The sequence below is a fragment of the Sylvia atricapilla genome, chromosome 8 (assembly GCF_009819655.1).
Source record: "Sylvia atricapilla isolate bSylAtr1 chromosome 8, bSylAtr1.pri, whole genome shotgun sequence".
Lineage (NCBI taxonomy): Eukaryota > Metazoa > Chordata > Aves > Passeriformes > Sylviidae > Sylvia > Sylvia atricapilla.
Window position 1 is genome coordinate 31,002,893 of NC_089147.1, and position 15,119 is coordinate 31,018,011.

The 15,119-nt window shown below is 62.3% G+C and overlaps 3 protein-coding genes across 3 annotated transcripts; 1 reads left to right on the forward strand and 2 right to left on the reverse strand.

The window, feature by feature from the left end:
- Positions 1–1,140: 1,140 nt before the first annotated feature.
- On the forward strand, positions 1,141–6,808 carry SPOCK2 (SPARC (osteonectin), cwcv and kazal like domains proteoglycan 2). The gene is made up of 12 exons (XM_066324266.1): positions 1,141–1,407; positions 3,527–3,535; positions 3,752–3,797; positions 4,067–4,181; positions 4,254–4,356; positions 4,437–4,545; positions 4,622–4,741; positions 4,827–5,045; positions 5,787–5,849; positions 5,987–6,124; positions 6,208–6,444; positions 6,575–6,808. The coding sequence occupies exons 1-11, from the start codon at positions 1,192–1,194 to the stop codon at positions 6,351–6,353; spliced, it is 1,284 nt and encodes a 427-aa protein (XP_066180363.1). The 5' UTR covers positions 1,141–1,191; the 3' UTR covers positions 6,354–6,444; positions 6,575–6,808.
- Positions 6,809–7,252: 444 nt separating this feature from the next.
- TYSND1 (trypsin like peroxisomal matrix peptidase 1) lies at positions 7,253–9,261 on the reverse strand. The gene is made up of 4 exons (XM_066324512.1): positions 8,273–9,261; positions 8,054–8,187; positions 7,796–7,981; positions 7,253–7,708 (listed from the first exon to the last, which is right to left on the reverse strand). Exons 1-4 carry the CDS (start codon positions 9,244–9,246, stop codon positions 7,497–7,499), a joined length of 1,506 nt encoding a protein of 501 aa, XP_066180609.1. The 5' UTR covers positions 9,247–9,261; the 3' UTR covers positions 7,253–7,496.
- A 621-nt stretch (positions 9,262–9,882) lies between these two features.
- On the reverse strand, positions 9,883–14,667 carry SAR1A (secretion associated Ras related GTPase 1A). Its single transcript, XM_066324268.1, has 7 exons — positions 14,600–14,667; positions 14,189–14,263; positions 13,202–13,321; positions 12,668–12,733; positions 12,175–12,278; positions 11,571–11,702; positions 9,883–10,980 (listed from the first exon to the last, which is right to left on the reverse strand). The coding sequence occupies exons 2-7, from the start codon at positions 14,244–14,246 to the stop codon at positions 10,864–10,866; spliced, it is 597 nt and encodes a 198-aa protein (XP_066180365.1). The 5' UTR covers positions 14,247–14,263; positions 14,600–14,667; the 3' UTR covers positions 9,883–10,863.
- Between the last annotated feature and the right edge of the window lie 452 nt (positions 14,668–15,119).

The following is a 15,119-nucleotide window of genomic DNA, read 5'->3' on the forward strand; positions in this document are numbered from 1 at the left end:
GCTGGATGTGTGCTGTGGCATGGCTGGCTGAAGCTGTGAAGGAGCTGCAGCTGAGGTGAGTTGTCACTTGTTGCCTACCCTGATTTCCCCCCGCTGAGAAGAGGGGAAAATCCAAAAGCAAAACCTTGGCATAGGGGTGGGAGTTTTCCCTGGAGCCCTGAAATGCCATGCTGGGATCGCCAAGGAATGGGGATTGCAGGGAGAGGGGAGGATGGGAGATGCAGGATGGGGATAGGGACAGAGGGCTGTGGGATTGGGGTGCAGTGGAATGGGAATGCAGGATGGGGTACTCAGGTTGGAGATGTGGGAGGAATGGGAGATGCACAATGGACAGATGGTAAAAGTGAGGGATGTGGGATGACTGGTGCTGGATGGGGATGTGGCAGGGGATGTAAGATGGGGGATGTGAGATGGGGACCTAGCAGGCGCCAGGGATGCTGGATGAAGGATGTAGGATGGGGGACAGAGATGTGGCAGGGGATATAAGATGGGGGATGTGAGATGGGGACCTAGCAGGCGCCAGGGATGCTGGATGAAGGATGTAGGATGGGGGACAGAGATGTGGCAGGGATGTGGGACGAGAACATGGAGGGACCAAGGGATGCAGGACATTGGATCTGGAGTGGAGACTGGGTAGGAACCAAGGATGCAGGATGGGGGATGCAGAATGGACATGGGATGGGGGATGCAGGATGGGGACACGGTAAGAACCAGGGGTGAGGGGTGCAGGATAGGGGTGTGGCAGGGGTTGCATGATGGAGTATGTGGAATGGAGACCGGATAGGGACCAGGAATGCAGGATAGAGGATGCGGGAAGGGGGTGTGTCAGGGGATGCAGAATGGGGAATGCAGGTTGGGGACTCGGTAGGGGTCAGTAGTGGAGGTCGAGGACTTCAGGATGGGGATTTGGCAGGAGATGCGGGATGCAGGATGAGGGACGCGGGACGGGGACAGGTCAGGCACAGGGTTTAGATGGGGACAGAGGGGGAACCGGTGCTGCGGCCGTGCCGTGCCGGCGGCTCCCCCGCCCCGGTGCCGGCGCGCAGGTGCGGCGGGCGCGGCGGAGGCCCCGCCCCGGCCCTCCCGCCGGTGCCGCCCGGTGCCGCCCCGCGGCCGCACTCGCCGGCGGCGCCTCCCTGTGCGCACCGCACCGCTCCGCACCGCGCCCGCTTCCCTCGGCGCTGCGGCAGCATGCGGGGCTGCGGCGGGCGCCGCGCCCTGCTGGCCCTGCTGGCCCTGCTCCTGCCCGCCGCCGCCGCCGGCCCCGGGCCCGCCGCCGGCCCCGCCACCGGCCCCGGGCCCGCCGCGGCGGGGGAGAGTCCCGGCAATTTCATGGAGGACGAGCAGTGGCTCTCGTCCATCTCCCAGTACGGCGGCAGGATCAAGCACTGGAACCGCTTCCGAGACGTGAGTCCGCGCCGGCGGCGGGGCGGGGGGGACGGGACGCGCTGCCGGGCACCGGGAGCCCCCTCCCCGCACTCCCCGCCCCGCCGCTGCGGCTGCCGCAGCGCGACCCTCCCCGGCCCCATCGCGGGCGCTCGGGGATGCTCGGCGGTGCCCGCATCCCGCCGCGCCTGTGGGCGGCTGCCGGCCCCGGTACCCGGGGGATGCTCACCGGCTCCGGCGGCGCCGCCGCCTCCCTACCCGTCGCCAAAGCTGCGTGGCTTATGCCAATGCCTCCGTGGCCAGGGCTTGATGCGACCCTCTCCGGTGACCGGGAGTGCTCTCCCCGTGCCCCACATGGGGCTGCAAGCAGAGCCCGCCAGCCCGTGGCGGGGGCTGCGCCGTGGCCTGAAACCCTCGGTGACAGCCCAGCCCGTGTCGAGGCATGAGCATCCCCCCGGCCTCCCGAGCCCTGCGGGGTGTCCCCGGAGCCCCGCGCGGTGCCGCAGCCGGGGCTGGCGCTGCCTCCGCGGGGTGCTGACCCCTGGGGATGTGGGGGACGCGAGGCAGGGAGGATGAGAGGATGGAGGCACTGCTGGAGGAGCGCTGGCATACCTGGCACACCGAGCTCAGGATCCTGTCACCCCTCGCTGCTACGCAGCCCTTGTGAACAGCCTCGATGGCATTTAGCTCCAGCCCTTAATTTTATGGGGCCGTCGGGGATTTTTCTCGTCTCGTTTTATACCTCCAGCTCCTGTCCTCCGGGGTGGGGGACATGGTACTGCAGCCCCATCCTAGGGAGACCCAGGACACCTGCAGCAGCCGGGCAGGGAGGGGGCACACCCCGAGCCGCCCCCCCACCCCGAGCCAGCCCTTCTGGTCTTTGTTCAGATGCACACTCGGGTTCACCTTGGCAGCGAGGGATGGAAGGATGCATGGATGGATGGATGGATGGAGGACAGCAAAGGAGATGTGCCCACCACAGGGCAGGGCAGGGGGTATCACCCCCAAAATAAACCAGTTAGGGGAGGCAGATCATGGGTGAGGTTGCAAAGGTGTAAATTCCTCCCCTGGAGACCCCTGCCCGCAATATCCCTGCTGGCCAACGCCAGCACCGGGCACTTGGGACCTGGATGGCTGCAGGTGCTCGAGGGCAGCACTTGCAGACGTTCCCTCATGGCACTGAGCATCCCGGGGGGCTCAGGGCCAGGGGATCCCCACCCCCCGGCGCTGGCAGCACACGTGGGGCCCACCCTGCTGTGGCACGGCTGGCGCGCTGGGGGGGCTGCAGCCCTGCTGGCAGTTCGCCTGGATTAATAAACAAATCCATGGATTTGTGGGGTTTTCGACTGAGCAGCCCCGGTGGGGGGATGCACGGGGAGGAGGCCGGCGGCCGTGGCGAGACCCGCGCCGCAGGGAGCTGCCGGGCGCCGCAGTGTTACCAATCACGGCACGGGAGCGCGGCTATCGATTGCGGTGCAAACACCGCCGTGCTGGAGCGAGGCGTCCCCTCCAGGGCTGCCTCCCGTGCCGCTGCTTCCAGCTGCCATCCCAAACCCTGCCCACCCTCCCCGGGGCGGCGGGGATGCTCCTGCCGCAAAGCCTACCCCAGCGCATCCCGTGGGGCGGGTGACGCTGGTTGCTGGGAAGGTTTGAGTCCCTGCTACACTCCCACACCCCCGGGATGCTTTCGGGGTCCTGTAGGAGCTGATCTGCCTCCCCAGGCAGCAACATCCATCTTGGCCCACTCCTGGGCTCACCATTGAAGAATCAGGGTGGTTGCACCATGGGGATCCCCTGAGGTCCTCACTGGGTTCCCAAGGGCTTCCTCCACCCAATGCCCTTTCCATCCCTATTCCCTGGCTTTCCCAGCTGGCTGATGGGGGAAGGCTTTATCCTGTGTAAAGGCTCTCCAGGATTACAGGTTTAGAGCCAGAGATGGAGGAGCGTTGGTGGTCGGTGCCGTGATATCCGGGGCTGGTGGCAAGAGCTCTGGGCACCGGAGTGTCAGGGTGCCCCTGGTACTGGGTGCCTGTCTCTGTGGGGCCGGGAGCAGGGCTTTGGGCTGTCTCAGAGCTGACGGTGGGCACTCTCTCTCTCTCTTCTCGGTGCCGGCTGGGGCATCTCGCTGCCGTGCTGCCAGGAGGTGGAGGTGAGCCTCAAGGGGCTACTGAGGGGGTGACACCCCGCTTGTGGGGGGAAGCTGCTCCCTGTCCCTGCTGCCTGCCCTCCCGCTGTGGGAGTGCCCAGGGACTGTGTGCACCAGGAGCCTCTCCGGGCTGGTTGCCCCGAGAGGGGTGATGGCACACCTGGCCCGGTGTCACCTTTCCTGCCACCTGCACTCACGCAGGCTCTCCCCAATTCGCAGGATGACTACATCAAGAGCTGGGAGGACAACCAGCCCGGGGATGAAGGTACCGCTGAGTTGAGTTTGGGATGGGGCACAGTGAGCTCGGTGCCAGCCAGTATGGGGGGCAGGGGAGGGGGTTGCACACCCCCAGGCTCTTCCCTTCCGGCTGGGAGCGGCGGTGGGGTTGGTGCGAGCCGGGAAGCAGCAGCTGGTGCCGAGGCAGCTGCCCAGCTGCGGCCTGGATGGCGCTTTGTGCCGGGCCGGCTGATGGCCAGCGCTGCCGGGGCTCCCCTGGGGCATCCCCGCCTGCCCCAGTGCCTCTCTGCCTCCCAGCCCTGGACACCACCAAGGACCCGTGCCAGAAGGTGAAGTGCAGCCGGCACAAGGTGTGCGTGGCACAGGGTTACCAGCGCGCCATGTGCATCAGCCGCAAGAAGCTGGAGCACAGGTAGGAAGGAAGGCGGTGGCGGGAGGAAGGGGAGGCCGAGGCGGGGGACTCAGCGCCCTCTGCCCCGTGCAGGATCAAGCCGCTGAGCCCCAAGGCACACGGGGGCTGCAAGCCCTGCCACGCAGCCCCGGTGGCCGCTGTCTGCGGCTCCGACGGCCACACCTACAGCTCGGCGGTAAGGACAGCGGCGCCCTCCGCGGGGCCGGGGCCCTGTGCCCTGTGTCCCCCCGCCAACGTCCCACTGCCGCCCCGCAGTGCAAGCTGGAGCAGCAAGCGTGCCTGGCCAGCAAGCAGCTGATGGTGCGGTGCGAGGGGCAGTGCCCCTGTCCGACCCCGCATAGCCCTGCCAGCGACAGCAAACAAGGTGAGTGGGGTGCAGGGCACCGGGGGACTGGGCCCGAGCTCTGCCCGGCCTGACACTGCCCTGCTGGACCCCCCAGAACTGTGCACTGGGCAGGATCTGGCCGACCTGGGTGACCGCCTGCGCGACTGGTTCCAGCTCCTGCGTGAGAATGCCAAGCAGAACGGCTCTGGCGGGCTCCCCGCCAGCCCCACCACTGGTACCTGCCCCGCCACACAGGGAGGGGACGTGGGGTGCTGTCCCTGGGGGGACCGGGCAGCCACGGGCTTCATCCTGCCCTGCAGCGCTGGAGAGGAGCGTGGCAGCCACCTGCAAGGAGGCGGTGGGGTGGATGTTCGCCCGGCTGGACACGAGCGGGGATCTCTTCCTGGAGGCGGCCGAGCTGGCCGCCATCAACCTGGACAAGTACGAGGTGTGCATCCGCGCCTTCTTCAACTCCTGCGACACCTCCAAGGACGGCCGAGTCTCCGCCCCCGAGTGGTGCTTCTGCTTCTGGAGGGAAAGTGCGTCAGGGCAGGGGGGACACGGAGTTGTGGGGCCGGGGGCTGGACACCATGGGGTCAGGAGGATTCACCCTGTGGGGCTGGGGGATCCGTGTCCTGAGGGATGCATGCCATGGAATGGGGAATCCATGCTGTGGGATTGGGGTTGTATATCATGGGGTTTATGGGAGATGCATGCTCTGGGACTGTGGGTTGGGGGATGTATGTCATGGGATTGGACTTGGGAGTGAGGGATGCCCATCATGGGGTCACATAAGGAACCCATGCTCTGTGTTAGCACAGGTGTGGAAGTACATCATGGGGGGATTATGTCATGGGGTAATGGGCAATCCTCGCTGTGGGTTTGGAGTGTCTGTAGGATGTTTGCCTTAGGGGGAGAGGTACACCAGGGGATTTGGGGGAGTTGGAAACTATGTTGGGGATGCATGCTGTGGGTCATGGGGAAGCACATCTTGGGTTGAGGGGGATGTGCATCATTGGGGATGCACAGCATGGGGCCAGGGGGATGCACACAATGGAGCTGGGGGGATGTACTCCATGGGCCAGCGGGGGTGCACATCATGAGGAATGCACTCTTTAGGGTCTGAGGGGGTTTGATTGCACTCCATGGGCCCGAGGGATGCACAGCACAGGGATGAATCAATGCTGTGGGTTTGGGGGCACACGCTGTGGGAGGTGAGGGGTTGCCAGCTATGGGGGGCTGCATGCCCACCCTAAGAGCAGCATGTGGCATTGCTGCAGAGCCGCCCTGCCTCAGGGAGCTGGAGAAGATCCAGATCCAAGAAGCAACCAAAAAAAAGCTGGGTGAGTGGGGCGCCCCAGGGCCCTTTCCCCCAGCAGTGCCCCGCACAGCCGGGCTGGGACAAGGACGGGGAGCTCCCTGGGGGGCTTTTGGCACTGCACTTGTTTGGGGGGGGTGGGGGGCCATCGCTTCCCTGCAGGCACCTTCATTCCCAGCTGCGATGAGGACGGCTACTACCGGCGGGCACAGTGCGAGCCGGGCGGCGGTGAGTGCTGGTGCGTGGACCAGCACGGGGCCGAGCTGACGGGCACCCGCGGCCACGGCAGCCCAGACTGCGGTGAGAGCTGCGGGCACCGCCCACCCGGGGACGGGGCTGCAGCCCCGGGGCCGCCCCCGAACCTCTGCCCCTCGCCCCCCCAGATGAAGCAACGGGGTTTTCGGGCGACTTCGGGAGCAGCGTGGGCTGGGAGGACGAGGAGGAGAAGGAGCCGGAGGAGGCGGGCGAGGAAGGCGAGGAAGAGGAGGGTGAAGCGGGCGAGGGTGACGACGGTGGCTACATCTGGTAGAGGAGCAGGAGAGCCCGGTGGGCGGCATGGCCAGGAGGCAGCCCCCCAGCTGGGGGTCCCTGTGAGCCCCCCGCTGCCGGTGTGGCACGGGGTGGGTGCTCCCCCCTCCGGTCCCCTGGGGAACGGGGCTACGGGGTGCTCGCCCGGGGAGGGGGCGAGTGGGGCAGGGGGGGCCGCTCTTGTGCAAATTTGAGCTTTTTTTTTTTTTTTTTTTTGGGTAGAGCCTTGTAGGCCTAGTGTGCTGCTGCGTGGTCTTCAACCGGGCAAATGGCGCTAATAAAAGTGGGGAAAAAAAAAAGGAAAAAAAAAACCAACCAAAAAAACCGACAAACCCCCTTATAGATAAGCTGCCCCTCCTTCCTCCCCGCATCCCCCCTCATGTTGTGCTTGCGTGGCTGCCCCGGCCCCTGGCGTTGTGTAGCGGCTGTGAAATAAATACCCCGTGCTGTGTCAAACACTGACCCGCCCGTTCCTCCCGTGCCCCCCTGCACCCACCAGCCCTGCAGGGCTGTCCTGGGGAGGGGGGTGGTGGTGCTGTGCCCTTAAGTGAGTGGGCACTGCCGGCCTGGGGACTGGGTTGGGATAGGAGTGCCCCCCTGCCACTGCCCTGGGCTTTGGTTCCTGCACTCTGCTGCCGCGAAGCTGGAACTGGCCTCCCTCCCTAGGCATATGTCCCCATCCCAGCTCCTGACCCTCTCCAGGACCCCAAACTAACCCCCTTTCCAAGGGGCCCGGAGCCACAGGATTCAGAACTGCCCTCCGTGCCCATGCTTTACCCCAACCCCAAACAAGACCCTAACTCAATCCTATCCCTTATCACCTGCCCCTCCTAACCCACACCCTAGTGAGGGCCTCCACCACCCCCCTGCAGCCACTCAGCACCACGGGACACCAGGGCCTCAGTTCACAGCATTTATGGCCCCAGGGAGAAAATTAAACAATAATATAGAGCCCAAACCTCCCCAGTTTGGGGTTCTCAGCAGCTGTCAAAGGCACTGTGCCATATCCCCTGCCCCAGGGCGCCCATGCTTCACCAGCTCTTGTTGGGTCCGGGTGCTGACCTCACACCACCGGGGTCAGAGGAGATGTGGCAGCCCCATCCCTGGCCCCTCGGTCCCTGGCACAAGCCCCCCGGGAGGGGGGTCAGAGCTTGCTGGGGGGCCCCGGCCGCTGCTGGAGCTGCCAAGTCGCCTGCACCCCGTCACCCACCCGGTTGAGCCCGGCGAAGGCAGCGGGGTCGCCGGTGCGGCGGTAGCGCGCCACAAGGGGCTGCACGACGGTGATGGGGATGCAGAAGTTGAGGTGGGGGTAGGTGGCTCCCGCACCGGTGTCCCGCGTGTTGCTGGCCACGATGCCTGGCGGGGAGGGAGCGATGCCCACGTCACTGGGCCCGGCCGGGGGGACACCCATGGGACCCCCCCACGGGGAGACCCCCGGCTTACCCATGAGGCATCCGCTGCGGGAGGAGACGAGGGGGCCGCCGCTGGAGCCCCCGTGGACGGCACAGGTGGTTTGCAGCATGACAGGGCGCCCGGCCACCGCCACCACGGCCGAGAGCACCCCTGCTGTCACCGAGGGGCCGCACGCCTGCCCCAACGCCCCGAAGCCCACTACGGTCACCTCTTCTCCTGGGATGGGAGAGACAGGAGGAGGGTGCACGGGGGTGCCTACCCCAACGCCCCGTGTCCCCCAGTGCTTACCTGGGTGGAAGGTGTCGGCCAGGCACGGCGGGACAAAGCCTGGCACGCTCTCTTCCAGCTCCACCACTGCCACGTCGAAGGGGGACGACTCCTCGGTGGCAAACACCACGCGTCCCCGGAACACGGCGGCATCTCTATGGACATGGGTAACAAGATGTCACGGCCGGGGACACGCACGATGGGGGGGGTTAAGGTGAGAGGGGGCACAGCCGCACTCACTGGCCGGGGCCGGCTGCCAGCGTCACATGGAGCGGGGCTCTGGCCCCCACGACGTGCCGGCAGGTGAGGAGCATCCTTGGTGCCAGCAGCACCCCGGAGCCCCAGGTCGCCCCGCACTCCACCAGCGCCGTCCAGCCCACGGGGTCCTGCCCGCTGCTCGCTGGCATCGCGGCCACCCACGCCGGCACCGGCGGCACCACGATCCCGGCTTCGCCCAGCACATCGGCGCTGCTGCGCAGGATGGCGGCGAGGGAACAGAGCAGCGTGAGCCCGACCCACTCGGCGCCCTTCCAGCAGAAGGAGGCGGCGATCACGGCCACCACGCGCGGCCCGGCGGGCGAGGGCACGAAGGCGGCGCCGCCCTCGGTGCCGGGCAGGCAGCGGGCATCGGTGAGCACCAGGGCGTTCTCCTCGCCCACCAGGTTACTGACCACCCCCCGGCTCAGCGTGTTGAGGAAGAGCTCGGGGCACAGGTCTCCGAAGGGGGACCCGCAGGCCAGCAGCGCCTGCCCCTTGCGCAGGCAGCCGGCGCTGGCCAGCGCCGCCCACCCGCCCTCGGGCGCGTCCAGGCCGGGCACCCGCAGCCAGGCGAACCAGGGCAGCGCCCGCGGGTCCGCGCCCGCCTCCCCCTCGGCCCCGAACCGCCACCGCTCCGCCCGCCCGAGGCCGCGCTCCAGCGCCCGCCGGAACGCCGCGCACGGCACCAGCGCCAGCAGCCGCGCGTCCAGCTCCCGCAGCCCGCCCGCCTCGGCGCCCAGCACGACGCTGAGGCGCGGGAGCGCCAGGAGCGCGGAGGGCGGCAGCGCGGCGGGCCGCGCCCAGGCGGCGGGGTCGGCGCGCAGGAACGGGGCGAAGACGGCGGCGTGGCACAGCACCAGCGCGGGGCGGCGGCTCAGCACCAGCCCGCTGCAGCCGCCATCGCCGCCGCCCGCGGCCCGCACCCGCACCACGCAGCACGGCGGGGCCGCCGCCATCACGGCCGAGCCCCGCCCCCGGCCCGCCCCCGCGGCCTCCCCATTGGCTGGGGCGGGGCGCGCACGTGGCGGACACGCCCCCGCGGGGCCCTCACGGGGGGTGCGCGGCCTCCGGCCCCTCGGTCCGCCCTTCCCCGGGACCCTCGGCCCCGACACCGCAGGGACACGTTCGCTTCCCACCTCACTCGCAGCACAAACGAGTACCAAACCCTTACTTCCGACAGAGGAACCGCGACTGGAAGAATCCGTTTGGAAGAGCTAAAATCCCACCCGAACACCGGCAGTCAGAGCTGAAGCCCCCCCTCCCCTTTCTTGGCGATCTGCGGCTCGGTGTGGGTTCATTGCACAAAGAGCAAAGCCCCTGCAAGCCATGAGCTCTTCCACGGAAGTGGCTCTTTCATCCTGCCTCGGTTTCCCTCAGTGGCTGTACCTTGCAGGTCACAGAATTATGGAATCACTGAATGAATATCCTGAGTGGGAGCAACAAGGAATGAGTCCAGCTCCTGAATCCCATAGCCCCAAGAATCCCACCCTGTGCCTGAGAGTGTTGTCCAAACACTTGTGGAACTCTGTGGCTGGTGTTCTGACGGCCGCAAGGCCCAGCAAACACCAAGCCAGACTGAAGCTCATTGCCCCTTCGGAGGAGAAAGACATGTCTTTATTGAACTGAAAATGAGTGCCAGACAGCAACGAAACTTCAGAAAAAAAAAAAAAAAAAAAAAAAAGTCCGTTGAGAGTATAAAAGAAACCGGTTTAGTCTACATTAATCACCTCATGATATGCAAATGTCAAACACTTCCATGCTACAACCAAAACAGCTCCGTGGTTCTTACGGTGATGGCATGGCCAGAGGATCCTCAATGGAGGGGTCTGGCCCGAGGGTGAACCAGGCAGCCGCTTCCCACTGGACACCACCCCCAACACCTGTGCCAGGTGCTCCTCCCCAACAAGAAAAAAAACCAAACTGTGTAAACTAAAGAAGCTGGGATTGCACACCTCAGTCCTAACGGCACCTCGCCGTCGTCGGTCAGCGTGACACAGCACAGCCACCCTACAGCTCAGTTAAGCCCAAATGCTATGTTTATTGAGGACTTCTAATATCGTGATACCTTGGTTCAGTTAAGTTGTGAAATACCTAAATACCGTTAAATATATTTTTAAAAAACCCTAAACCAGACTCTGGACTAAACAAGATGAATGTTAAACTAAAAAGTTAGAAGGGATGTCATTTACATTAACACTTTCTTTAAAAAATATAATTGCTTTTTCCTTTTCTGTTTTTGTGTTTGTTTGTTTTTGAAGTCAATTAACCACAGTGGTGAGACGTGCTCTCTTTTTCAGCTGTTACACTGCAGCGTGCAGAGTTTTGCCTCCCCAGCCTGGAGCAGCCCCGCTGTCACCCAACTGGCAGGGACAACTCAGGAACGGCGCTGCCTCCCTGCCGCGTGGAAAAGAGTGGTGTCACCACTGTGCCATAAGGGCAGCCGGAAAACCAGGAGTCTCTTGGACAATGCCAGTATGCGCTTGGAAAGCCTTCCATGTTCTAATAGAAAAGTCCATAGGAAGCTGTGAAGAGGATCAGTCCAGAGGAGTAAAACTCTTGTGTCCGTGCCAGTATCAGTCAATGTACTGCGATAGCCAGCGGAAGCCCTCACCGTAGCCTTGCCTCTTGAGCACGCTGCACATGAACACCTCCATGGGGCGTGCATTCAGGTCCTTCAGTGGCACGTTTCCCTGGGGAAATCCAAACAGGAGTCACAGCTGCACCCCTGGCGCCCTCAGGGAAGTGCCCAGCGAGCCACAGCCATCCACATCCAGGGGAGCTCCTCTCGCAGGCCCCTTCATGTGTGCACTGCATTTTGGACAATCCCGGCAGCCTCAAAACTTGCCCAAGGGCATCATCAGAGGTTTGGGTTACAAGGGGCCTTAAAGATCACCTCACTCCACTCCATTGCCTGCTCCCACAAGACCAGATTGCTCTGAGCCCTGTCCAACCCGGCCTTGAACACTTCTGAGATGGGGCAGCCACAGCAGCTCTGGGCACCCTGTGCCAGGTACTCACCACCCTCACAGAGAACTTCTTCCCAATTTCCCATCTGAACCTGCCCTCTGGCAGTGGGAAGCCAGTCCCTCTCGTCCCACCACTCCATGGCTTTTAAACAGTCTCTCTCTTGTAGGCTCCCTTCAGGCACATCATCATTCTTAGTATTATTGATTCATCTTGGCCAATTAGTGGATAAATTTCCAGTAACAACTTGATCAGGCCTCAGTCCTCAGGGAAGCAGGCAAGCTCTCCCCAATCCCAGATTTGGATGTCTCCCTACCTTTCCTGTGGTCTGTCCATAGAGCCCAAAGATCTCCCGCAGTTTCTCCTCACTGATGGCCTCTGGTCTGTCGATTTTGTTTCCCAAGATAAGGATTGGCACGTTGGATATTGTCTCGTCTGTCATTAATGCCTGCATGCAAGAGCCAACAAGAGTTGAGCAGAGAGGTGGAAAAAGGAGTCCCCTGAAGGAAATGGTTTTGTTAAAGCTCTGTGACCAACAAGGGCTCGTTTCTGGGGCTTCCATACTCCTGTGGAAGACTCACAGAATCCTAAGGCTGGAAAATCCCTCCCAGCCCACGGAGTCCCAGCTGTGCCCCATGCCCACCTTGTCCCCAGCCCAGAGCACTGAGTGCCACCTCCAGCCCTGCCTTGGACACCTCCAGCCATGGGCACTCCAAAGCTCCCTGGGCAGCCCCTGCCAAGGCCTCAGCACCCTTTCCATGGAGAAATTCCTTCTGCTGTCCAACTAGAATTTCCCCCGAATTCAGGTGCCTGTGATCAACCCAGAGTAAGGACATCCAAGCTCCTCCAGCTCTGAGAGAGATGGCTGTTATTCATAATTTAGCAGTCTTGGAGAAGGGAAAGAAGGGAAGTGTATTTACATTAAGCTCAACTTTGGATTCCATAAGCCGTGAGTGATCTGCACAGTCCACCAGGAAGACAATCCCATTGATGGCAGGCAGGTAGTTCTTCCAGACCCGGCGAGCTGGAAAACACAAGGGGCAAACATGGTCCTGTGAAACCTCTACACCAGGGAGAATTCCACCAAACCTCAGCTGCCTTTTAGGCCAGGGTGTCTTCCTTCCTACACTTTTGTGAATAAAAGGGAAAAAAAACCCCGTGTTTAAAACTTCTAGAAAGTGCAGAACTAAAAATTCAACAGTTATTCAAACTAAATTATATTGGAGTCTTCCACAGCTAAAAATACTTCAGGCAGCAGAGCACAAACTGGCAGCATTTCCTTCCAAGCAATCCTACAGCCAGGAGGTCGCTTCCACGTGTTGTTCCATAAATAAATCCAGGCAACAAATAATTAGGCACTGCTAATTGATCCTGACACTCACCAGGATCAATTTTTGGTCATTTTTTCCTTACCTTGTTCATGTCCACCCAGATCAAAAGTCGTGAAGGTCATTCCAGCAATCGTCAGCTCCTCTGATGCTGAAATGGAAAACACAGGCTGGGATTCAGGAAAAACAAGGACGTTGTAATGGACAGAATTTCTCTGGCATTCATGCTGGCATCACACACGCTCCTCCAATAAGGAATTCCCTCAACTTCCTGCAGAATTCAGTGGTTGGACTGGAGCCTTTTCACAAAATCATGAGTGGCAGAAAATAATTTCTCCTGCTTCCCATTGAAGCTTTTTAACCCGCAATTATTATCCTTTATTATGCTTTTCATTAGGAAAATCTTCCCTTTCTATTAACAGAGCCACACCACTTCTTGGGCATTTCTAGAGAGGAAAACACAGATCCACTTCAGCTTGGGGAACCACAGTGCAGCTGCGACCTCAGCTCAAGTTCTAAGACCCTCAAATCCCCCAGGCAGAGGGGTGTCTTCCCACACCATGTCCCCAAAATTCCAGAGGAAAAGCCACGCTGGGAGGCTTTACCCAGGGAGACTTACTGGGATGTAGCGTGGGGACGTGCTGACCCAGCCTGTCATCTTTGAGCATGTGCAGCAGAGTGGTTTTCCCTGCGTTATCCAACCCCAGGAACACCAGTTTTCCAGACTTCTTGTACAAACCTGTGAGGAGAAGGAACAAAGAGGAAAACTCCAGCGGGCCCATCTGGAGCCGGAACGCTGCGCTGCTGCCACTGTTTTTTGGGGAAACCCTTTCCCTGAGCTCTGCTGCCACCTGTGCACACTTCCAGCAGGGAAAACACACACAGCTCAAACAGGCTTTTTCCAAGACATGTTTACAGCAATGGACATTTCCTAAGCTCGTGTTCCCATTCCTTCCTCTGGTCCATCCTAGCAGCAGAGGACAGTGTGCAGCAGAGTATCATGGATAAATCTGTCTCCTCAAAAGATGTGAAAACTGAACAAACTCATAAAAGACAGCAGAGAGCTGTCCAGGAAAAAGTGCAAAGCAGGGAATGGTGCCTTGTTTTCTTGGCATAAACTGATTTTCATCGTGTCTGCCACGGGAATGCTCCCAAAGGTTTCCAATGGGACTTTTTCTCACTCCGTCCCTCTCATCCTCTCTTCAAGAGGTGATCAGAAGAATGGGCACCCCCATCCTCCAGCAAGGAATTGCACTGGAATCCGGGGCTCTGGAAGGAGGACGAGGAGGAAGGGGTTCCCCCTCTGGCGAGGCAGCACCTCAGCCTGGGGCTGGACAGGCCCTGGGTGCCAGCCCAGCTGCTCTCAGCCTTCTTAAGGGCAAGAGAAACGTCTGAGTAGAAGCCCAACGCCCCCAATCACTCCCAAAGTTTCTCTGCACCAGTGTAAAATCCCCTTTATTGATACGCAGCCTCCTCAGCAGACTTAGCACTAGCCAGACCACCTTACTTCCCGATTTTTAGGGGATACTGGCAAATGGGAGACGCCAAACCGACCCCGAGGGGGCTGCCAGGGGCTGCTGAGGCACGGAGGGAGCCGCGGCATTACCTAGGAACTGCAAGACGCTGCTGAAGCCGTTGTAGAGCCATTCGAAGATGAAAGACATCTCTGGAAACAAAATGCCTGCGGGGGACAAACCCCAAACCCCGAGTTACAAAGCGTCGGTGCTTAAAGGGAGCCGCGGTCAGGGGGTCCGGGACGAGAGGATCGGAGGTCCCGGGGACGGGGAGAATCGGGGGCGAAGGGGAACGGGGCTGAGAGGAGACAGGGGATGAGGGGCCACCGGGTGAGGGGGACCGGCCTCAAGGGCGGGCGGCGAGGCCTGGCTCCCGCCCCGCCCTGCCTGCGTGTCATCCCCCGCGCCGCCGCCGCCCCTCGCCCGGGCCTGCCAGGGGCCCGCCGCCCCGCTGAGCATCCCGCCGGGCCCGGCCGGCCCACGCGGCCACCCCCGCCGCTCACCCCCGGCTGCCCCCGGGCCGCCGCCACCGAGTCCCGTCCGCGGCCGCCGCCAGCGCCCCGCCGGAAACGCGTCAACGCGCGCTCCGCCCGCTTCCGGCCCCGCTGGCCCCGCGCGCCGGGGGCTGCGGCGGGCGGCCCCGGGAGGCCGCGGGTTCGAGACCCGGCTGCGCTCCGCGGGGACCCGGGTTCGAGACCGCCCCCCGCCCTGCGAGGGACGCGGGCCTGAGTTACCCCGCAAACTTCCCCCCACCGCAAAGGCCAGCACTGACGCTGAGGACGGGGTCTCCAGCCGCTCCAGGGGAGGCTCGGGTTGGACATTAGGGGGAATTTCTTCACATAAAGGGTGAGTGGACTCTGAGTGGGATGGAGTCACCACCCCCGGAGGTGTTTAAGTGCCACTGGACGTGGCACTCAGTAACAAGGTGGGGAATCAGTCACAGGCCAGACTCGATGATCTCTAAGGTCTTTTCCAACCTCAGTGATTCTGTGATTTTGTGAGCCCTCAGCTCCAGAGAGAGAA